Source organism: Numenius arquata, chromosome 1 (genome assembly GCF_964106895.1).
Source record: "Numenius arquata chromosome 1, bNumArq3.hap1.1, whole genome shotgun sequence".
Taxonomy (NCBI): domain Eukaryota; kingdom Metazoa; phylum Chordata; class Aves; order Charadriiformes; family Scolopacidae; genus Numenius; species Numenius arquata.
In genome coordinates this window covers 65,654,412-65,679,420 of record NC_133576.1, presented here as the reverse complement: position 1 = coordinate 65,679,420, position 25,009 = coordinate 65,654,412, and the positions used below count along the sequence as shown (strand labels likewise).

Sequence of the window (25,009 nt, the reverse complement as noted above, 5' to 3'; positions counted from 1 at the left end):
GTCGAGGTGCTTTACAGAAAGGGATCTCATGGAGCAATTGTTAAAAGTTCTTTCAGACAGAAAGAATAAATATCTGCTAAAACTATCAATCAAATGCCAATTAAACAATACAGTAATAGTTGAGTCACAGAGCACTCATTACAAGCTCCTTTGGTGACAGGAGAATGGACAAAAATATTCAAGCTGGCAGACCAAATGAAAAAGCAAAAATGAAATCCCAGCATCTTTCTTCTACGGTTACACAGGATTGGTGTCTTTCATGAGAAATCTCTTTGCTCTTTTATGAAAGGGATCTCATGAGAGCTGTGGAGCCAAACTTCATTTCAGAAAAATACTCCTGTATCAGTGAAAAAGGATGGTTTTGCACACTCCCAGCCCCACCCGCAAAAAAAGAAAACACCTTCCTGGCCATGTTGCTTACAAGAGCAGACATCTGCCTTTGCATTTGAAAATGACCAAATAGTGCCAGTTGGCATTTTGGTTGGCAAAATGTGCACAAGCAGGGCACAGGCTCAGAACAGTTATTAGCCTATTGAAAATGTAATGAAAAATCTGCGTGCATGGGTGGCTTAAAGATATTTAAACACGATGATTAAATATAAAATGCCTGTAGTTTAAGAGACTGTCTCAGTGGACATATTTAACCTTGTAAAAATTCCAGAGCTACTTGTGGGCTTGGTAAGTGTAAAGGAGAGACCAGGTGGCTGGTTGTACAGGCAACCAAGGATCAGCCTGATGTGACCAGAGGGATGGTGCAAATAGAAAAGATCTTTTAGCCTTTCAGTGCCCAGCATGGAAATAAGCAACCAGTGCCACGCATGCCGGGTCAAGAAGGAGACCTTGAAGCCCCTGTTCTCCTACGATAAAGTAATGACATCCAACAGGGTCTTAAGAAGGGGATTTGTAACCAAAGACACCTGTAGGCAGAGGGAGGGGATGGGCTTCTCTTCTGGACACTGGTGCTTCCCAGCCAACCTGAGGTGAGCGTCTGTGAGAAACTGCAAATTTGTGACCTCTCCTGCTAATCAGTCTCTTTGACTACTGGGGTTTTGGGAGAGGGATCGGGAGAGCAGAAAGGGGAATTGTTGGCTGTGAAAGGCTGGATGTGAACAATAACAATGGTTACATTTCATGTAGTATTCTAGAGATAACAGCATTTGACCAGAGCATGCTGTTCCCTGGGTTCCCACCCCTCTGGGGCAGAGGGTGCCCTCGAGGTCCGAGGCAGATCCTTCCTCACACCTTCGGGTGGCCGTGTCTCTGTACAGCCTAAAGAGATGGGAGACAGGTCCAGAAGTGAAATATCCCCTTTCCTTCAGTTTTCATTACCCTCTGCACTGCCCGCTTTCCCCTTAATGTGCCTGTTGGACATTTCAGGTTCACGGGGGGGAGCCTGGTGACACCTTCCCCAACAGAAAGCTGCCGCTGTGCAGTGCCCTCCCTCTCAGTTTTGCTGGGAGCACTGGGGCCAGCCCCAGCAGGGATGTCCAGCAGCAAAACCACAAATGCTGCTCTGCCTTCTGCCCCCGTCACTCTCCTGCCTGCATGATACAACCTTTTAGCCCTCACAGAGCGTAGACATGTCTGTGTCCCACAGACTAGGTCCCATGGGCTCTCTTGGCCGGCGCTGCGACAGTTTGCAGCCACCCAGAAGATTGCGGCCTCTCGACAGTAAGGCAGAGACTTCTGCATCACATGAAATACCGTAGCAACATCTTTATAAGGCATGGGAGCAAATGGCTTCCTTCTCTTGCTTGTTCTCTTGACATAGATTTTAACACCATGAAATGGCATGATGCTAAATTAATGTAGTTTAATGATTTTGATGGTAACAAATGAGGAAAATGGTACAAGCACAGTCCTTTATAATTAGACTGCAATCTTGTGCTTTTCTCCAAATGTTGCAGCCTGTTTCTGAGACGCAGAATAATTTCTGCTTCCAAAGACCTGAAATAATTTTTCAAGACACAAATCAAAATAATTTTCTCTTTCAGCCTCTCTTGTGCCTAATGTTTTTCAATTCTATGCAACATTACTGTAAAGTTATTCATAAAGCTTCTTAGCTTCAACCAGCCCTGCAAAAGCATTTTGGATATTGCTCAAAACACATTAAAACATAAAACACTATTAAAAGTGCCCGTCAAAGACCTGCAGTAGATGCTTAGCTGTTGTAGATAGTATTGATTTCACTGAAAACCGCGAAGCTGCTGATTTATATAAAATCACTAAAAGCAACTAAAATGGAAAACTGAAATGACAAAAAAAACCTCACAGTTATGGAGTTAAGACAAGTGATTTCTGTAAGCAACTGAAGAAGAACAAAAAAAATTCCCAGGTGGTTTCAGGCATAGCAAATGTTACTGTGGAGGGCTCCTGAAAGGAGGATTCACTCCTGTCAATGCAGTTGTTAAGGTGGGGTTATTTTAAATAGAACTGCATTTTTTAAATGCTATTTCTTTCTGGTTTTGCTTTTAAAATCTCAATTTTTAAAATATATTTATAAAGATTTTTTAGAAACATATAAAAGAGTTTTTCTCTCTTTCTGCATTCAGTCTTTACTCCCTTCAGGAAAGCAATATTCAAAGACAGAAATGTAAAAAAAATGAGAAAGGTAATTTAAAAAAAAAATATTAAAAAAGACCCTCCCACACCAAATCCTTGCCTTCTTTCCTTATGCTTGAACTAAAAGCATGCAGACCAAAACAAGAATAATCAATTTTTGGATGGAAAAAATGAAATGGTTTAAAAAAATATTATCAAGGGAGTGAAAAATATTCACTTCATGAAATTTTTTACAATTTTTGGGAATACCATTTTTTGCTGCTTTTTTTTTTTTCTTCTATTCGAATGCTATAAGAAGCAGATTTTTTAAACTATCTTCTTTTTTTCATGCTGTAGTGGTGAGCCCAGACACAGACAGCTAATCAGAGTCCTATTCAGCCAGACACTGCAGGCATTGTAGTAAAGTTGTTTAATTTGTAAATTTGACAGTAAAATAAGGGTTGTTTTTTTTCCAGATTGGACATAAAGGACATAAGAAGGGCAAAACACACGTCTTTAGAGAGACTCCCAGCAGGCAATTCAAGGGCAACCCTTTCACTGGCAAATCTCATCATTTAACATCAATCCAATTTAGGTTCTGTTGAATATTAGGAGGGAGCGGTCCCTTTTATTATGTGGAGACAAATAACTTCCTTCAAATTAAATGCTTGAACTTAAAAACAAGAAGTAAATTATTGTGTACATCCTGTCTGCTTCTAAAATTTAATTTACATAAAGTAGAACCAGTTTACTTGAAATGGGAGATTCTGCTTCTAAGTGATATTGTGACTCTTGGAAATGGGTGATGGTGCATTGTCGTGGTCTGGGCCGGACTGGCCACCGAAAAGAACAACAGATGCCCACCTCTCCCGATGCTACCATTACTAACCTTATCTAAAAAAAAGGACATTTCTCTTTAATGAGTTTGGAGCTTATTTGCCAGAAGTTTTAGGGATTCTAACAGCCATGAGGGATTTATGGGTTTGTCAGTCTGTCTGAACAGGCCATCAGCATTGGCATTTTCTGGGCAATCTTTCTACTGGCTTGAATTAACTTTTAGTTCTAATCATTATTCAGTTAACAAGAGAGCAGGGTTGTCGTCTGGGTCTTTTTGCCATTCTAATGCTTCTGTACAAATGAAATCTGCTGCTGTGCAGAGAGCCAGCACAAGGTATATCCTTTAATTTTGTATTCTTGACTTCCATCCCACTACTGCCCTGCTCTGAGGATTAGAACACAATTCTGTTGATGCATTTGCTTTCTGCTGATCTTTTCCTTAGGGACAACCTTCCTGAATAAAACTTTTGAAAATACAAGCAGGAATGGTCTCATTTCAAGGATCAATGACAATTCTAAAAGGACCAGTAACAATTTCTTCTCAGCTGCTTAACAGCATCAGAGAGTAGCTGAACCAGTGACTCACTTCAGGCTACTACTTTTTGCTGAATAATTTTACATGCAAGTTATCTTAAATCTGACCTACAGTCTCCCAAAGCACCCCAGGCTCATCTGCTTTTATATTATAAACATCCTGTTTCTTGAAGACAACATAGTTATGCAATTTTTGAAACAGGATGAAAAAAAACCATTGGGCAAACAAACTGCAAGTGCTGTATCACCGGAGGAAACCTTAAAAAAACAGGTAGACATGATCATGTCAAATGTGAGGCAGTTGTTTACACGTGGGGTCTAAGAACTAAAATTGGGCAGTAGTAGAAATTGGAAATGCCAGCTTCTCTTTCCGAATGTGCCTTTAATGTGTAGTCTGTGCTTCTCTATATAGAAGACATTAGCATGTTTCTAGCCTGAAGAAAATGATATAGAGGAGCTTGGATATTCACTGCAAATTATTTCCTAACACTACAAAGGTCTGGGATTTTTTTGGCACTAAAGTACTGCTATGGTACCCTGTGATTTGCCTCTTCCCCTCAGTAATTCACAGTGACAGACTTTTAAACAGAATTACATTCCCCTAAGCAGTTTCCTGTGCTCTGGAGATGGGCAGGACAGCACAGACAATAAGGAAACATGACTGGAATACAGACACAACTGTCCTTGTTGTTTGGCATCCTCACAGAGATAGGTGTTCAGCTTTTCTTCTAACAGTGAAAGAACACCCTGTGCTCTCTGTGCATTTTATTTCTGAGGCAAAACCAGTATGTTTGTGAACACATATAAAAGGGGAAACAGATTTAGAAAAGAAACCCCTGAATAGACCACTGTTTCTCAAAGGCTGAAAGTTGTTACTCTCATGAGATTGGACCTTTAACACAGCTCAGCTCTTTCACAAGCCTATTGTTGCTAAGCAAGAATGCTCCCATTGTGGGCATGTAGTTTATCCAGTCTCATCCCTTATGTCTGTGCTATGAATTTATAAATGAGAAGCAATATAGCAATATGCCCTTTTAAAGAGCTTCAGCATAGAAACTCCTACTGTCACACATGGCTGTAATAGAACAAAAAACTCTTTTGAGCATCAAACCTGCTGGAGAGTCAGAAGGATCTAGTGTCTTTTAGGCACAGAAGGGTTAACACATAGCCTGGGACATGCCATAGATACCTTCCCACAAAATCAGTATGTCTATAGGGATAATAACTGTGTACTTTTATGACATTTATTTATATACTTTCGATGGCTGTGAGAAGGAAGAAAAGGATAACTTTGCAGATATCCAGAAGCCTGCATATGGCACTCATAGACACTAAAAATTAAAGAACTATTAAATGTTTTGTGTCATTTAGGATGTATGTTCTGTGGCTTGTATATAAAACATAAACAGAAAATAATATTGCAGTTACAGATTACACACTGACATAGCTCCATCCACTTCCAAGGCAGGACTTACCATTTATAAATTGATAAGACAGGTCAAACTCTAGCCTTAAATCCTTTCTTCCCTTGCTTCCTGAGGTAGAATGTTACAGTTTTTACATGGCGCTGGCCAACTACCCAAGAAAGCAGCGAGAAGTGCAACAGAGAATTCATAATTAGCTTCTGTGGTTCTATTGCCAGGAACCTTTAATCATCAAAGATTCTTTCTGAAGAAATTTGGATTTTGCCCTTGTTGCAGAAGAGGAAGGATTTAATTCTGCTCATAAAATTTATAAGACTGTGTAATTAATTTATTTTCCTTTTCCTTACAATTTTTCCATGCTGCAGCATAAGATTCAAGTGTGAATCTGTTTATGGTTTAGACACAATATGGATTGCATTGCAATAGCATGAGAAGGTCACACATGGGGAAAAGGAACAGGACTGATGCAATTGGCACTGAAGCACCTTCCACGAGGAGGGGATTATCAGAAACCTCTGAAGTAGACCTCTGTTTTTTGATAGAGAACATGAAGTCAGGCTCTCAGGCCGAGGTCTGATCAAAGACCCTGGTGCCTCATGGTCAATTTTGAGTCCCTTGGTCCTCCAGAGTTGAATCCAGGACTCTTAGTAAGCATCTGACCTGGAGAAAATTTGGTATGTTACAAAGGGATCCAAGAAAAGCCAGCTTGTTTGAGACAGGAGCTGTCTAAAAGTTTGCATGAATGAAATGTTGAGCCTCATCTCTCAGGTACCTTATTTAGCTCTGCATTGAGTTGTCTCTATTCCAGATATGCCCAGAAGACTGTCCTGAAGGTTAAACGCTGATACCTTTTACTTCAAAAGGCTGAGAAAGGCGTACTACTAGATTTCTTTTATGTGGTGGATGCAGTTCAAGGCTAATCTTTTTTTTTTTATGATGCTGGAGTCCTTAGAGCCTTGACACTAGAGTGTCTCACCTAGACTAAAGCTTAGGCAGGACAGATCTCTTGTATTATTAACACAAAGTTCAAGAAACATGGGCTAGGTTTTGACAGTTCTTACCCCTCCTTGCTCCAGACTTAATGACCAACTGAAGATAAGGTACAAAAAGAGTTGTGGCAAGCTAGATTTTCTAGACAAATCTAGGATTTGTCTTCTTGAATGTGTGGAACCCAAGCCATACTTTTCCTGACCTACAGAAATTTGATTTCAGTTCTGTGTCTTCAGCTGCAACCTGCCCAACTCTCTTCTCCTCTCTTCAAGGACAAAGTTTACAATCAGGGTACTCTGCAAGGACATGTGGACTTCATGGTCTAGAGGGCACTTCAAACTGGAAGGGACCTCTTCAGGTCGTTTGACCCAACCCTCTGCTGAAAGCAGGGTGAAATTCTGATCAAGATAAGGTTGCTCAGGCTTTGTCCAACCCAGGTTAAAATAGATCCAAATCTCTCTGGGCAGCCTAGTCCCTCTCAGATAGTCACAAACTTCTTGATACTGTCAAGATACACTAGGTCTTCTCTGAGACTGCCTGCATGCCTCCTTGGCAGGAACACGTAGTGCGAGATTCATCTTGCCTAGGAGCTGGACGTCTGATCTTGACCTCAGAGGTCTTCAGTCTGTGACAAAGAAATAGGTGCTCTTAAAAGTGAATTGTGCCACTTCACTCCCCTGATTATAGAGGTAGCAGCCAGCAGGGTTGCTATTTAACTCTAAGAGGAAAGCTCCTTTCCCAGGTTCAGGAGTTTCAACCTAGGCCAAATGAGAGGAAGACACCAAGCACTTCAGCCTGCTTGAAAGGAGAATGTGGGTAGAGACATAACTCAAGGTGGCTGAGGAACTTCTAAATTATTTTGGTGGAGTAATGTGGCACCAAATTGGAGAGAACCTCAGATTACAATTCTGAACTAAACTGCAATTTGAAAAAAGACCCAACTGACCCAGCATTGAGCTGTAGTTTGCTTCACCATGTTTAATTAAATGACTGTTAGTCACTGAAGCTTCATTTTTTCTCTCAGCCTCAGAGGCACAGATCCAGAGAGAATATGTTTGCCTGAGTTCTCTCTTTCAAAGATTATGCTAAGAAGATCAGGATAGTCATTTACAAATGCGTCAAGCAAACAGAATATGTGAGGAATTTACTTCCAAGACAAACAGGAGTTCAGGAATAATCAGAACCTCTCACTCTCTTGCACTAAAATAGTGATAAACAAAAGGTGCTGCTCTCCAGGCAGTAATGTCTAAAGTAGCCTTTCAAAACAGACAGAAGGTTTCCCCTTGTTTATTCCATTTTCTTCAAGCTGCTTAGCTGGGATTATACTCTGTTTTCTTCTGCAGCTGCCTTCTCAACAGTCAGTCTTCTCCCCAAAGACTTACTTTCTCCTTCATATCTTGCATCATTCATATTTCATTATCCCTTTCTCGGTTAGAAATTGTTCTGTCCTCTCTCTTATGTTCCTTAGCCAGTTTATTTTTTTTTTGCTTTCTGCTCTTCCTTTTCCCAATTTCCTATTGCAATCTTGTCCTTACTGAGCTCCTGTCTACCTAACTACTGCACCTACACATGTCCAAACAAGATCTCCCTCTGGGAAACTGCAAAGACCCCTTCTGCTCTCCACTGACTTTATGGTGAACAATGGAGTTACTGAAGTTCAGAAGACTGTTCACTAGGACCCTAAAATTTAGAATCAAGTTGCGTGAGTAGGACTTACAGGTTTTTTTAAGTTTTTTCCCTTCATTCTACTCTTTTCCAGTTGTATCCTCTGGCTTTCTCCAGATCTTTTCCTCAAACAGTTCCTCCATCTCTTTTCAGGCTGTGCCTGCACAGACAGCAAAGTCCCTCTGAAACATGTATTGGTTTGAACACCTCACATCCAAAGATAACACTTTCTTTCTTTGAAGCATTTCTGTTTCAGAGCTTAATCTCTGGCCCTGGAGCAATACTGGGACACTGCGGGAGAGCAGAGTCTCTGTGCCCTGTGCTATACTTCCCACATTGGAAAGGTAACCTGGATGCAGTAAAAGCATCTCCTAGTCTTCCTGGATTCATGTAAAAGTCAGGTACAGAAATGAAGCCTTTATGTAAAAAAAGCTGTGCCATCATTTTTTCCCTCTCCCAAATGCCAAAATGTCTATTTCACCCCACTCACAGCAAAAGCTATAAAGGCAAAGGCTATCTCAAAAAAAATATCCTCTTGTCTGAACTCATATGACCTGTGCTGACAAGCAGCAGCTCATCACTCACTACCCTCGTCCTTGCACACAAACCTGCTGAAGGTGAGCAGGGACACCAGGAGCTCCCTGCCAGCCTGAGTTTCCCAGAGTCCCTGCCGGCAGCACAACTTGCTCACTGCTATCGGCACCTCATAAGTCATTTCTGAGGACAGAATATCAAGAAAATAATCTATTACATAAGTGTGGGAGAGGAAGATATATTTTTATATAAAATTAGCCAAAAAAATAATTCTCAGAACTGCTTGACTGAAGTCAGTAGGAAAGCTGAAGAAGTTTAACTGTGGGAGGTTTCCCCAGTTGTTGGAAGAGAAAGCACCAGACCTGCGCAGCATCACATATAGCTGCTGGGGAGCTGGTAGCCCCAGAAGAACCACCTGCAATGTGATCAGCCAAAAATGCCAAAGCCCGTGTTGTGTGGACATATAGATCTAAAGTACTCAAAACCAGAATGTGAACTCAAGAGCTGCTATACGTTATGTTTCTTACCTGACTCCCTTCACTTCCCCTTTTTTCCCTTTCTTTTTCTTTTTTTCTTTAACTAAGAGCTGCCAATGCTGCTGGGAACATTGTGAGGAAGGTTCATCCAGATGCCTATGGTGTACAGGCTGCATACAGGTATGAGGAATGAGAAATCACCACAAACAGAGAGAGACTCAATGGTCTGTTCGAGAGCAGCCTTTTAGCGTGCCAGAAATAAGTTCCCCTGGATAGAGAGATCTCCAAAGTGGCAGTAGGGGATGCCTCATTGTACTTAGACACTGAACTACAACACAAGCCTCTACTGTGGTTTAAAGCTAGAGTGTCTTAATTGCTTCCTGAATTACACTTTTTATAGGACTCTTGATTAATTTCACCTTATTTTTGCAATTCTAGTCAGTGCAAGAAGTTTTTGCTGGTGGCAGGCTTGCCTAGGACTGTCATTCCTAGAAACCCCTCAACAGTCTTCATACGTAACTAGCATTCGCCAGAAGGCAAACTGCACTCTCTAGAAATGCGTGATGTTAAATGTGTCAAGGAATTTAGGTTTGCAAGAAGTCACCCGGGTCACCAGGCTCAGGTCTGCTCCTGGGTCTATATCTGTCCCCGCTCTAATGGGACTCAAGTTTTTAAAATACTTCCATTTCTTTAATCCCCCCTAATCCTGTTAAAACTATTCCTGAGCCATAACCGCAGGGGATAAGAAAATTTCTACTGCTGTTCAGCCTAATTCATTTGTCACTGAATTATTCCTCTTTGTGCCACCACCACTGTCTTTCAGCTTAAACAGTCCTTTTTTCCATGGTGTTTGTAGGTAAGAGCAAAAGTCTCTCTAGAGAGAAACAGACACTGGGCTGTTTTAAAGAGACACTCATTTACACACTGGGCCTGGAATGTATTTAGGCACTTAACATCTGGATGTCATCTAGCACAGGTGCTGTTTGGAATTACAGCTGTCTGTTGGAGGAAAGAGGGGAGGAGAATAGACACATAAAGGGCACAGCATCCATCATCTGCAACAGTTTGGCTTTTGTATTAGTTTCATCTTACTGCCAGGGATGTTTCTGTCACTTTTGAGGAGCTCAGTTTGCTCCTGGATATCCTTTCCGCGCTCTGAATAAGGAGGATTTCTGATGCCCAGGGCAGGCAGGTGCCTTTTGGCCCTCTACTGCCCTGTGCTGTTTTCCCAGCGGGCGAGCAAAGCATCTCAGACCTGGCTGCTCCTGCACTCTGCTCCAGCAAGGCATTCCCCAGTCTTCTCCCTAATCAATATGAATTAGCAAGGTTCAGACTTGAAAACAAAGCAAACAAAAAAACATCTGAAATGGAACAGGGATGAACACTGTAATGTCCAAATATCCCACCAAAAAACCTCTTGCTCAGGACTTGCCTAATCCTACAAGCACTGGAAGCCTCCCTGTCTCATCTGCGGTACCCTCAGGTGCACAGAAACCTGCTGCTGTTCACGACTGGGACCTTTTGTATCTACTACGTCATCTCTCTTACCCAGAAACTATGTAGAGGCATGCCTAAATCTTCTCATGGTCTGAACTACATTCTGTATTTTGAGTTCTTGTAAGATCTGCTTGTAGGGCTGGGACCCCCACAACAGGCACTGGGACTGCTTTGTTCATAAAATACCAAAATACCAAAATACCTCTTCCGTGCGAGCGGAGTGAGTCAGGTTCCCCCCCTCTATCCTCCCAATTAATCTCCCTCTTTCCAGCAGTGTATCACAACCAACAAGGGATTAGCTGCTCTGGGCAGGCAGTCGCCTCTTTCGCAGCCAGCGCTGAAGCTCTGCCAGGCTGCAGAGAGACGCAGACAGATCCAGGAGAAAGGCAGAGCAGTGAGCCCAAGCCTCCACAGCCTCCCGAACAGACACTCACCTGCAGCAGGGAGCTGCCAGCCCTGCTGCCTCCCCCACCACCTCAGCGCATCTTTAATTTAAGCATGTGCTTACTTTCATTGTTACTAAGAGCACTTGCACACTACACCACCCACATCTTGCCGCATCAGTCTCATTGTGTTTTTAGAATATCTACAAAGCAGCTTTTTTTTTTTTTTTTTTTTTTAATTTGTGTTTCATCTTGAGCAACATCCGGGCCACCCAAGTCCCATGAAAACATAACCCACCCCTGGGTTTCCTCTGTAAAACTATCTCCACCCCTTGGGATTTAAAGTTCTTGCCTTCTTCGGCCAAGAAGACTCCCTCAGGCCTAGAGCTGTCAGTCAACCTTTCTCTCGAGCTACCCAATTGACTAATATAATGAAGTTAAACTGAGAGCAATTAGTCTCAAGATCAGCACTTGTATTTTTTAAGACCCACAGAAGGGCTTCTGAGCGGCAAACCTGCCTGATTCTTCCCACAGCCATACCAGCTGGTCCAGAGCATGACGTAGACCTCACCTCACTCCTGTTCGTGAGCCCATGACAGCTACAGTGCAGGCTTATCTTGAATACACAACTAATTGTCAGCTGTGTTTCGTAACCTGGGTTGCATTTTGGAGACCCTAGATGGAGGGGATGGCAAGAGGAAGGTGCTGTTTTGCCTAGCAGAGGGGAGGAGAAAGGCAGGCCAGCTGTAGGTAATCAGGGTGGAAAGCTGCTGCTCTGCCATTTTAGAATTGGCAATTTGCAATCGGGAGAAACATTTTTTTCTATCCTGCCAGCTGGAGGCTCTTGGCAAAGTGGTTATGTTTTTAGAAGCTCAACAAATTCATCTTTCTTATTTTTCCCCAGAGTTTTGGATTTTACCTCAAGAGGTTTGACCTGAAGCTTTTTGTTGCATCTGACTAACAAAAGACCTATTAAAAATGAAAGAGGACACAAGAAAAATAGGAAGAAGTACAAGGTTCATCTGTATTCAGCAAACCAACTGCTTTTTGAACATATGAAATCTAAGTGGTTCTGAATTTATTTATTTTCCATTCATGGAAATAAACAATTTTACACTGACATACAGTTACCACTCCAGTTTATGCTCCTGTAAAGAAATGCAGAGCTTTGAATTGTCTTGTAGCACTGTACATAATCAAGTACTTGCAAATAATATTTATCGTATTTATAACATTCTGACAAGGGGATCATTCTCCCATGTCTTCTCCCAAAACTCTGGGCCTCTTATCCTTAGTGAGCTTTGATGTATGGTTTGAACTTGTGGTATATGAGTATTTGTTCAGCATACAGGGGCAGTTTTGGGCTTCTATTTTAAATATATATTCTAATGCCTCTATTTAATTTTCGTCTGGAGATTATGCAGGCACAATGATTTTCTGATCAAAGTATGTTGAACTAAAAGGCTTAGAGTTTAAACGTATCTTTGGGTTAGTGTTGGTGTTTTTGACAAACTTTCAAACGTGGAGACTGTTTAGCTTGGTCTTTATTACAGACAAAAATTAGCCCTCCAACTTATGCTGTTTATTATACCTACCTGGGTGTGATTTCAAAACCTTTTTGCCACGTGTCCCACATCTGCAGCACAACACACTGTAGCCCCAAGTCAGTAAAGCACATGCTGAAATTTGAGCACAACTTACTTATTAGAATATGCTCAAGCATGCTTTTATACTAATGTGTTTTGCTGAACTGACGTGATGAATAGTCTAACTGTGATGTCCCAAAACATCTGCTCTCAGGAGAATTAGGTCATGTAGACTTACAGAACTTCAGGGAAAGGAAAAAATTACAAATTCAGTCATTACCCAGACCTTTTTATTTGCTTTAGAAGAACACAGGACAGGAAGGTATTTGCATGAGCAAAACATTCATAAAACTACTTTGCAGATATTTGAGTTTGAAGGTTGTTGTTCAGATGACCGTGGTGCTTCCTCCTGACCTCAGAGCCTTTGAAATAAAATCAAAATGATTTTGCATGAATTTGTCAGTGAATTGAGGGGATGATATTCCCAAAAGAGCAACACCCAGTATTTGACCTTTTCAGCTGTACTGAAAACAGCAGCCACTTTGTGTTACCAGCTATTGTGGAACTAAGGTTGAACAAGTATGGAAACTAAGAATCTTTCATTTTAAGAGGAGATAAGCCACACGTCCGAAGAGGTGGGACCCTGAGAGCTAATACTCAAGAACCTACTCAAAACTGAGATATGAACGCATCAGGGATATGAAGTGCTTGGTCTGATTGAGATTTGGAAAGCTGCTCTTTCATTTTTGCACCTTTCCAACGGAAGCACATTGCTGCTAATTTCCTTCTGTTTTCTTTTCATGAAGCCTTCATAACTGAAACAAGTGGAGGGAATGAAATGTGTGCTCTATCTTCCTTTCTTCAAGGGGCCCAGCAGAGTGATGTGGAAAGAAGATTTCTGTGCAATGAATCCTCTCCTACAGTTCAAGTGGTCAAGTCATCTTCATCAGAAGAAAAATCTCTTCAAAGCACAATTGCCAAAGATGTAGAATTTTATTTTCAGAACAGAATAAAAGACACGTCTTTCACTAAAGGTCTCTTCCCTGAGCTTGTTTCAAAAAGTTACTTCACTGCAAAATGCTGCATTGTCTAAGAGTATGAGGAACACAGCCATATTGATTCAGATCACTTCAACCTTAAGTATAATTTTTCTGTTTACAAGATACTTTAAAAAAAATCATCTGATGCTATTTTTCATGTTCTGGAAAATTGCATATTTTAAATTTTAAGTAATTAACATTTCCACTGCCTTTTTAACATTACTAAATTAAACCTTTTGTTTAGACCATTTTGATTTTCCAAAAGAAATACTTCAGAACCTGTGTTCTGCAGAAAATACCTGCATCTTGGGTTTTCCTTCAGACACAGGATGACAGCTGTACTTGTCAGTATTTCCTGGAGAATGAGCTAGTGGTAAAATGCTTTCTTCTCTACAAGGAGATTGGTGATAAATGCAGTAACAACAATTGCATATTAAGTAAATGTGGTATGAAATGTGGTTCAGTGTCCCATAAAACAGATGGTAATGATTCGCCTCCTAACAAGCAGAGAAGCTGTGAATGTGGGGCTTGAATTCAGTGTCCAGGAATAAGATCCAACAGGGCAAGAGGGAGTTACGATATCACCATTACAATTGCCATGCCAAGCAGATGCACAGAACAAAACTCGTTTCCATCAGCTTTGGGAGAAGTCTTCCACCTGCACAGAAGGTTGCATAGAGAAGTTACGTATGAGAGGGAACGACAGGTTAAAAATGAAGATGAAGAATTAGTATAGATTTAAAAAAAGAATCCCTGAGAGCCTAATGTGCTTTTCTACATCACTGCTAGAGTCAAGGTTTGGAGCCAAGTTGCTGAAGCTTTGGCGTTGTGCTAGAGTATAGTGTAATTGCCGTGAGTCTCTTCACCTCACAGGTGCAGGGCAAAATGCATTTATACAGCTAATCCTGGCTGGGATGAGAGAGAAACGTCTCCTGGGAGATTCTGTCAGAATGGTAAATAACAGAAATAATTTCTAAAATGAATGAATGACTGATTTGGTGAAATCAGTTATGTTCCAGATCAGGCAGGTCACTGCTTACTATTTTATCTATGGTTTTAATTGCTGAACTATGGCATGTTTTCATGATGTCAGTGCTCTGACTCCCAGTGCCTGATGCACCTCCTGACTCAACAGCTCCCAGATCCTCTCAAGCACTGTTTAGTGCAGATTTAGGGCCTTAATAGTGGAAATAAATCACAATAAAAGAAGCGTTCAGCGTTCTATTAGATCATACATCTTGAAACAAATAAAGTGGGCTGCATTTAAGGGATAAAACTTCATGGGTCTGAAAAAGGCTTATAGAGTCTCCGAATTTGAGTTCCTCCTCTATGATGCTTCAGGCAAGAAGGTCCATATGGCCTCGGGGTGTAGGAACAGAGAAAAAATATGCTGACTAGTGAAGCTGTATTACCTGTGTATATCAGGTACACATCAAAATCAGCTGTTGAGATCTTGAAAGGGGGAGGGAAGTTGAAAGGTTGGTTGAGATTCACAGAGAGACAAGAAAATGATTACAAGATGTAAAACACGACTTCTGATTAAAGATTCAAAGAGCTTAATCAAGCTAGGTTATCAAAAATATGCCAAAAGATGACTTCTTCCCTGCCTGGCCATCTCCACTGGCATCAGAACATGGGTTCTTCAGCCCAACAGATGAAAGTGTAGCTAGATCAAATAACCGGAAGCTGAAAAGCTACTTCAATTCAGATGTGAAATAAAGCTCAGTTTTTTAAGCCGAGGGCAATTTATGACTGGAAAGAACATACCCAGTGTTTCACTGGAAAATTTTAAGTAAGGACTGATGACTGTCTAGAAGAGACCATACAGTTCAAATCAGAATAAGCTGATCTTTGCTGTGCAGAAGATCAAACCGTAAGATTGCTATGGTGCCTTCTGAACTAAGAAACTAAGAAAAAAAAAAATCCCAGAAAAGAAAAGCTTTATTCTTAGGCAGCGTGATTGTACGTAGAACTGGCTGAGCCGACTAGAGCTTGATAATGTACAGGAGCTGGACATTTACCTTAGACGACTTGTCTATTTTCCTTCTCTGGCCAGTCAGAAAGATGGCATCATGACTCATTTCACACTCAAATAGGTCAGAGGGATTGTCCCATAAAAGTATTACACTCACTGACCACAGATGGAGCATAACTGACTGATTTAAACTATCTATATTGCTTTTAGATTATTTAAGTGAGATGAACGCTACTCTCTTTTCTCAAGATACTGTATCAGTGGAATTTTTAGATTGCACATTTTTTTAGATTAACCTCTTTGAGACAAAGAGGAGGCTGTAATGTATCAATAGAAGCATGAAGGTTCTTTCACTCCAGAGATAATGTTCTGAGGTATTATCAAATTTAAATGATACAAGATTTTTATAGCTTCTTCTGATATTAAGTGACGTGTCTTTCTACAGTGATTCTGGGATGTCTCATTAACTTCAGCAGAGCTGTACAATGTAGTTAAGGGAAAAGTTCTGTGCAAATATTTAAAATTAACTTTCTTGAGCATAGTTTAACTTTCCTTGTAAAGAACCAAGATTGTCTTCAGCGGAAGTTTTCCCTGACCAAAGAATGCAAGATTTGACCCTTAGCTATACTGTAATTCTTAAAAGTATTTTGGGTAGTGTTAAAAAAGCCTTAGATACATCACACGTCTTGAACACATGCAGATCAGTATGGACTAAATAATGAATTCCATAAATGTGGGCAAGCTGGAGAAAATCTTGTTACTAGTTTCAGAAAAGGGAAGATAAATAATAGATGAAATGGATCTGCTTTACAGCAAACTTAACAGTGATGTTAGTTGAGCTCATTTTGAGAGTTCAAGCAATGCAAAGATAGAGGGGAAGCCTATGTTTGTTGCTCTATGTCCTTTGGAAAGGACATAAGCCTCCTTACCACCTTAATGTGTCTTGCATTCTGTCTGGGAAGAGGTGACTGTGTTTAACATCCCTTGAAAAGTGTCATAGCCTTTTTTTTTTCTTTCTTTCTTTTTCTATTCTTTCTCTTTAAGGTGACTGGCTTCAATCTAGACAGTGTTTGTCTAAATAAGTGATGGTCACCACTACTTTTTGACTCTCCTTGATTGCCTGTGTGAAAGGAATTCTTGGCTTGGGTCTATTTCCAAAGGGAGAGATGCTAACAAGAGCTGATGGGTACAGTACAGAAGCCAATAACTACAGCGCTCTTCACCACAGGTCTGTTTTCTTCCTGCCAATGCTCACTGCATTGTCAGTGTTACCACAGTGGATTGCTGAAACACAGTGGTTTTGTTTTAAAAAGGAATAAAATTATCTTCAAAAAATTGTTCATAATGACTGATCTGTCTTGCCTGGCCTGATATTGTGCAATAGACTTCACATTTGCACTGACTTCTTCAACTATTGCAGATTGGTCTGTGTCCTCAGCCTTCGCTCTCTTAAAATCATGTAATTTTATCTTATCTGCGACAGATTTCATGATAACTTCACTGGAATCTGATTTTCTCTCCCCATGGAGGCAGCCAGAGCACAAACCATGTCATATAATGAGCAAGGACAGTCTAAGGCCAGAACTGTACAAGAGCCAAAGCTTGCATAGCATATCTGACATGTATGCTTATATTTAGGGCTAACACAACCATGCAGTTGGAAAAGGCAGGAACAAGCTTGATGTCAAATAATAAAATCCTTTGTTTCTATGCTATACCACTTCTCACTGTGTACTAAGTAATTGATAGTTGTTCAAAAACGTGAACTATAAATTTTAAGTATTTATAAAACATCATTGTGGAAATGTAGCTGGAGGTTCCACATTTAGGGTTTCAATCAATTTTGAACTGAAACAAGGATGCAACTGCTTTATTATGTGCAAATAATAGTGTATTCACACACAAATTTCAGCACTTACTCTTTCAGTACATGATTACTTTCCCCACAGTCTACAGCTAAACTATTTAATTAATGAAAAAGTTAACACTTCTTTGAAGAAACTTAGGGCCCTTTGTCAGCACGTTATTTATTTCCGTTGAAAGTTCACTGTTTAAATAGCATCATCTTATCAAATTCCTGGATAACTACATTCATTGCAGTAAGTAAGTAACTATCCTTCAAAACAGTATTGATCTTTTTGGTCCTTTTGTAAGATTGAATTTTTCATTTTCATGGGAGCTGAAGAAGAAAAGTAATCATTTTTAGAAAAGGAAAAAAACATCGGATTGAAATGGTTTCACTCCCTCACCGAGGGCAATGGGATCAGACCATGGTGGTGGCCCTTAGCAGATGCTTCTGTGGATCTCAGACTTAACGCTGGACCATAGATTTTGTATGTCTTTTTGAGACTAGGTAAAAGGACCTAGACTTTTGAATTAAACATTAGCCTGGGTGGAGTACTGGCAGGAAATATCCATTTTAGAAGTTGTGAGCAATGGGTCACTCATACTAATCAAAATAAGTGCTGTCACTATGGAAGTGAGAGAGAATCTAAGTATGACTTCTCTGTGACTGACCTACTTTGCTTAGGAGCCCACCCGGCTTCCTTGCCAGGTATCATTTCAGAGGCATCTTTTAATTATCTTCATATACTAGATCTACATGTTCCAATATGGAATTACTCTCACAGAGAGAGGATCTGTTTTCATGTTGAAAGGTTAATTTGTCTGACTTCAATTTACAATTATAGGAGCTTGCTTTGCCTTTCTTTGCAAGGTTAAAAACCTGTCAGGTATTTATTCTATACCTATGCACCTACTGCAAGGACTCAAGCCATCTCTCAGCCATGTCTCCGGTGAAGTGAAAAACAGGATTTCTCACATCTCCAGAAATTCCATGTCCTTGAAATGCGAAAATTAAATGAGCTCTTACCATTTCTGTGTGCAGAAGTAAAATCATTGTCCTCTTTCTACATGCTTCATGTATATATTTTTCTTAAATAGATGCGGTAAGGATTATTTTGGATTTTTGCAGCATTATAGCAAGTGAGCGCTCTCAGTGACACACAGCACTTTATGATGACACTGGATTTTGCTCAAGAGAAGCTCATGTTCTTATGTGACATTGCAGAGATGATAGTCTTCTGCTTTTAGTTCCTGAGACAGCTCTTTTGCAACTGATTCAACTGTGTCTTCATGGCACTGCACTGTTCTAGAAATCCCTGGCTTTAGGACACATTTTTTTCCCTCAGGCAGGCACAATCTGTGTTCTTGATTCTCACAAACCACATTTTCACTGTTGTTAAAACAGACCTCATTTGACTGAGACCACTAACAAAGTGGTTCGAATTACACTGAAAGTGTGAGTAGCTCGCTCTAGAGTTTGCTATTTTACCAGTCCCTATGCCACTTGAAACTGGTCGTGCAAACATTGTGGAGGTTCGAGAGAGTTAAACCTGAAGGTAATTTGGTCCCATCTAATTTGAGTAATCCTGGACATACTTCTAGCAGCGACAATGTTCCGTGGGAATGCTATGGCAACATCAAAACGTTGGCTGTCTAGCAGGCTTACTGCATCCTGTGCATGATCCGTGAATAAACAGAGGAATTTAGTTCCCAGAGTGTCAGTCTGGCACATTTCACAAGCACTACATTCACTTACCCAAAAAAAAAAAAAAAAAAAGGAAAGTCAGCCAGTCATACAGAGAAAGTGCTATAGTGACTGAGTGATAAATTTCCTGCTGCTAACCCTTGTATATACTAACTCTAAGAAGCTAGGAATAAATCATGCATGGCTTAATTCACAGGGGAAATATGCTTTCCTTCAGACTTTTTATTATTTTTGTTCTCATCTGCTTTTCTTTTTTTCTGTACCATTTTATTTTTTTGGGTCTTTGCGTCTCCTTGCTAGTCGCCGGACATAATAGTATGCTGTCTTTCAGTTAGACATGGTCTCTCTCTGAACCAAAGGCTGGAGATAGTCAGTGAAGTGCAAGGTTTGTGCTAAAAAGCCCTAAAGAGATATTAGTCCGGGGTTCAGCACATAGAAACACATTCATATTGTTTCTAGTCTGCTGCAAATGAGAGCACAACACTGTGTTTGCACTTAGTTCTGTCACACAGTGATTTCCAGTGCCCCAAAGTGACTATAATATTTACAGCTGCCTATTAGTCTCTTTTGCTGTGTATACTGTAAAAAAGGAAATGCAAGGACATTTTTAGGATTATGCTGCTTTTTCAGACAACTAAAATGAATGAGATGGGAGTAGGGTAGAGCTTACTCCATTAACAGCAAGAGTTCAGGCTGTTAAGTTTACATGGGTTCAGAGAAAAGGGGACAAGTAATCTTAGCCCAGTGCAGAGATAACAGGCCGACTGCCCTCTGCCAAATCCAGTGTCTCTATTATTATGTTTGTTCCCTTCCTCGTTCTTATGGCTCTTCTTTAAAGGAGAGCTGAACTCACACAGAAACCAACTGAATTCAATATCCTGTCTGACGACCTTGTTTATTTACATTTTTTTTTGTTCTGACCTTCAGTTAAAACCCATGGATAAAAGTTGACATAACTAATGTTATGATAGAAACAACATAATAATCATGAATGCCAAATGTCTGCATTAGAACAAGCTGACATTCATTACAAAGTGTCTTAAAGATTAATGAAGCTCAAGGAAAAAAGCTGCAACTTTTAAAACTGATTTAAAAAGAGTATGTTACATGTACAAAGGCGGCTTAAGTTCAGCATGCCACAGACACAACAAGCTCACCAGGGAAAGTCTTTTTTTTTTTAATAAAAAAATGAAAACTCAACTCTGCACAAGGTTAAAGATTGTATTTTAATCACAGACTGAAACATCATGATTTACAAAACTGATGGTTTAAAACCAACCACTACATCTTTCTGTGGGAATACTCCCCCCACACCCTAGCAGATTAGGGGTTCAAGTAAAGAACAGAGCTGTTCATGTTTGCCTTTGGGACTTAACAGTGATTTCCAGGATGATGACTGATGCTGCAAGAATTCACCTAAGATGCCTGTCAATACATTTCATTTACCCATCTGGAAGTGGCTTCTTCTAGGGAACTCTGCTGGATTCATCAGAAATCCCAACCATCCTGCAGCTTTCTGTCCAGAGCCTTCTCTGCAGCTCCTCATCATATGCTACGTCAGCTGATTTTGTCCTTGTCTCATTGTAAAGGTAGCAGCCGCCAGCTCCTTCCATTTCGGGTGATACTGCTGCATAGATGCTTGTAGAGGCTCCTTCCTCTGGAGTCTGCAGGAATAAAAAAAAAACAAATTCAAGTGAGACAGGTACAACAGAAGAATTACATCACACCATAGGACCTTAACAGTGACTATCAGCTTCCCTAGTTTTGCATCACATTTGTGGGCCTTATGCAAACCTCAAGCTGGCAATGACAAAAATGCCACCTATCCAACTGGCAGAGTACCACCCATTTCTACAACAGCGCTATTTTGAGATAGCTTAAAGCCACAGAACAGATATATGGAAAACTTCGGTCCATTTTTCAAGCGCTAGTCAGATCGAGCATTCAAAATAATTTATTTAGTTTTCACAGTTAGAGCTAATAAACCCAAAAGCAAACGCAAATATTAAAATCCTAGTTTAATTACTCATTTTTCAAGGATGAAGGAGTCCATACTCTGCCTTACGAAGATGAAGGCTATGCTATATGTGCAATGTGTTCATTGTAATAACAATATAACATGAGGAAAGGATCATGGAAACCACAACAGCAAATTAAGATCCCTCAGTTCAATCCAAGTGGGCAGGTAAACCAGGGAATTACATTTTACACGGAGCATAGTTATCAGACTTCTGCAATGTCATAAAGCAAAATTGTGAAAGATCTATAATGTTTGATATACCATGAGTGTTAAATTAAAGTTAATAAGTGAAGAGCTTAGAGTGATAACTCCTTTCATCCTGTGGATACGCAAAACATTTCCATTTTGCATTCAGAAGGATCACACAGCTATCACGGAAATTATTTCAATGGCTTTTTTTTTTTCATTGAAAGGCATATTCAAAACAATATTTGATATGTTTCATCTTTATCAGTGATATAATTATGATCAATGCCTGCTAGATAATAATGTGTCATTTTACAATCCTTTCAGTCATTCTGGGAGTCATTAACAGTACCAATGCTGCTCATGGTTTTGCCTGCTGCACCTGACAGGATGCCTTTTCCTGAAGAATTTACTTGATGAATGAGACAGTATTAAAAAGGTTACTCTGTGTCTAATTAAAAAAAAAACAAAAAACCTAAGTCATTTGAAGCTTTTGTGACAAAGTTCTGACATTTGAAAAAGAAACAATTCTTCTGTTTTTTCACTGTGCAATAAATACAACACAATTTAAAAGAAATAATTAATTTATCTGATGCATTTGGTCTCATTTGCAAATAAGTTAGAGCCATGCCACACAATCACACAGTAAGGCAAGGTTACCCAAACCACAACCTCTCTGGCTGCCGCCAGGGCAGAGCACCCTCAGTATCTGTGAGGGAAACACATTTACTGTGTGACCACAGGCTCATTCCCCAAAAAGTGAATTGCTGAAGAAGAAATGTGCCCTGCCGAGCTACTTCCACATGCAGAGCTCCACTGGTTCCATGCCAAACCCTTCATCAAAGGTGTTTAAGCTGAAGGAAAAACCACTGATGTCAACAGGCTGCGAAGAGGGGTAACACCGCCATGCATTCCTTCAATGACCGCAAAATAGCCAGCTTTTACTATAGGTTACCACAGAAAGAGAGCGTGTCCTGTTTCAAATACCAACTAATGAAATAAGATGAAAACCCCACTATCCAATGGGCTATTCTCACAGCAAAATAACAGTCAGTACGTTAAAAAAACCTGAGGTCCAAGTAACTACTGGAATCTTTTTTATTTTTTAAGAAGATGACTGTACTATGAGATACTACCTAGAAACACTTAAAAAGTGCTTATTTACCTTGGTCTAGTATTCTACTACTGCTTCTTCACCCTTCTTTACCTTATGGAAAATAGTACTATTCCCATCCAGTAGATTATATAAACAACATAAAGCTATGTGCATGCATAATTCTTTGCAGGATCAGGATGACTCCAAAAAGTTGGATTCCATGTGCTCACATAGCAGCTGCTATCATGACCAACTATAATGCAATATAAAATATCTTAATACTGTAAAGTAGCAGAACAATGATGAATAGGAGCATTCATATTTTGTAGAATTTATTCTGGATGACAGAGAGGAAACAAAAGTTTTTAAGGTACTGCTATGCTTTACTTAAAAATCTATTGACACAGATAAACCATTACTTCACGCAACGGTTCACTGAACTTTATGTTCCTGAGTTCAACAGCTCTCCAGCACAAACAAGTTTAAACGTCAATGTCGATGACTCCCAAGTCTTAGTGACAATGGCTCAAAACTAAAATTCCTTTAAAAAATTGTTTATGGGTGGAATTTGTGTGATTATGTTCTTATTGGCAGGGCTCTCTACAGCCTTGGGGACTGGTCTGTATGGATCTTCCCACAGCATCAGAAATACCACGTGCCTTTGCTAATTCAATGGGAAGGTTCTCCCAGGTTACTCAGGATCTATCAAGATTTTTATTTTTTCATGGTATGTCAAGTAAGATCCCCACCAGAGAAGATCTATTCAAAATAAAATCAAATATGTTAAATAAAGGCTATGTGCAATTTGAAAGGCAGTTGTTGGTTTTATTCGTGCAGCCCTAGTAGGCCTTTACCAAAGCATTTTATATAGCAAATTGTTTCCTATCTTCAATACAAAGAAAATATTGAGCAGGCTCAGACAACAATAAATATGCTTACATGGCCACACTGTGACCAGTCTACAAGTACAGTGACATCGTCACCATCCATTAAGGTCAGCTGGTGTAACTTTTCACAAGATTTGTTTTTCATCCTGCCCACCGTATGCAGTGTGGGATGCCAGAAGGCTCTTTGCAAAAATTCCTATTTAGTTTCTATCACCTGTTGCTAAAAGCAATTATCTAAACACATAAAGAAAAAAATACTATAATACATTAAGCAATTAGTGTATAATAATTTAAGTTAAAGGAAAACAATTTTTCCAGTGCAACGGGGAGCAGAACTGCATATGTATGATTAATTAATTGTCTTATCCTATCTTCTGAGTGCTTAATTAATGCTGAAAGGTTTAATGTTCCCTTACGTGAGGATCTCTTCATTGTTTTGGCATGTTTTCTATTTTGAATGAATGTAAAAAGGAAACCCTTCACCAGAACTCCCTTGGCCTTCCAGCTGGGTGGATGAACTACCTTCTTAGAGGGGCTGGAAGAAAAGCACATGCTGTGATTCCACCTCTGAATCGTGTCCATGCCTACCATGAAAGCACTGTACACCCACGTGCCCACAGACAGTCAAGACTTTTTACCAAAGTGTTGGATCTACAACACACCCATAAATCAACTGCAACACACACAGAGACACGCACACGCGTCCTGCCTGTGTACCAGCACCTGAGGAGCTCTTGGGAAGGAAGAAGCTGGCAGTTAGTTGCAACCACTGGAGCAATTCTTGAGTATCTGGACAGGGATCAGGATGACTTATTCTAGCAGTGGTAACCTCACTCCTTTTTGCCAGCTTTCCTGGGAGACCCATAGTTCTTCTTTCACAACATGATAGCCCATCAAAAAATAAGGAGGAACCATAAAGCCCTTGCAAAAGAAAACAACCACAAGCAGGAGACTACTGTCAAAGCAACGCATCTGGCCCATCCTTTGATGCCAGCAGCGTTTTAGGAAGGAGAGTACCTGATAACAGGCCAGAGAAATCACCAGCCACTGGTTCAATACCTTGATCTATAAAACCCAAGGTTTTATGATGCTCTATACAAACAAGAACAAGTTCCCATCTTTGGGACTCTGAAGTATTATACCAAAAGTTGCAGGTAGACAGGGAGTAATAATAAGTATCATTCAAATCACAGTGGAATATACTCTACACATTGCCAGAATTTTAAAAAAAAGCAACACTAAAAAGTTACAGAATAATATACATACATATAGGATCAATAACATCTTGTTCATGAATTGGCTACACTTGTCCTAAGACAAGGGGGATTCCTATAAATTGCACGATGTTTCTTCACTCTTCAATTACCAAATTATTTGTGCTGAACGTTTTTTAAATTTGATTTTTGTTTACAAATTATTATATTGTTAGTATCCAAGCAACTGTAATAAATACCTTTGTCATATTGAAGTAAAACTGATTTCTGCTTAACTTTTTCCTAATGAAATTCTGCTTCTGCAATTCCTTTTGCTTGTTACAGTATTGATCACATCTGTTACTTTTACTTTCTTCTGCAATTAACTATTTGTTTTCAGTATCCCTTCAACAGTAAATAAAATTCTGATTGATATTACATATCTTTGTATTGCTCATTACACAGGTAGGCTGCAGACGAATGAGAGACAAGATTGCATGCGACCAGCTTTTTTAAGCAAAATGCAATCTATATCCACAAAATTACATTATTTTGGCACTATCTGTTCCCAAAGAAAAAGATGGTCTTTTACAGA

General features: G+C 39.9%; 1 protein-coding gene across 1 annotated transcript in view; it reads right to left on the bottom strand.

Moving 5' to 3' along the window:
* Positions 1-20,236: 20,236 nt before the first annotated feature.
* DHRSX (dehydrogenase/reductase X-linked) overlaps positions 20,237-25,009 on the bottom strand; it is a 171,222-nt gene continuing 166,449 nt past the window's right edge. The window contains 1 exon segment of the mRNA XM_074150955.1: positions 20,237-20,696. Coding sequence (XP_074007056.1) covers positions 20,499-20,696 — 198 coding nt within the window. The 3' untranslated portion in view covers positions 20,237-20,498.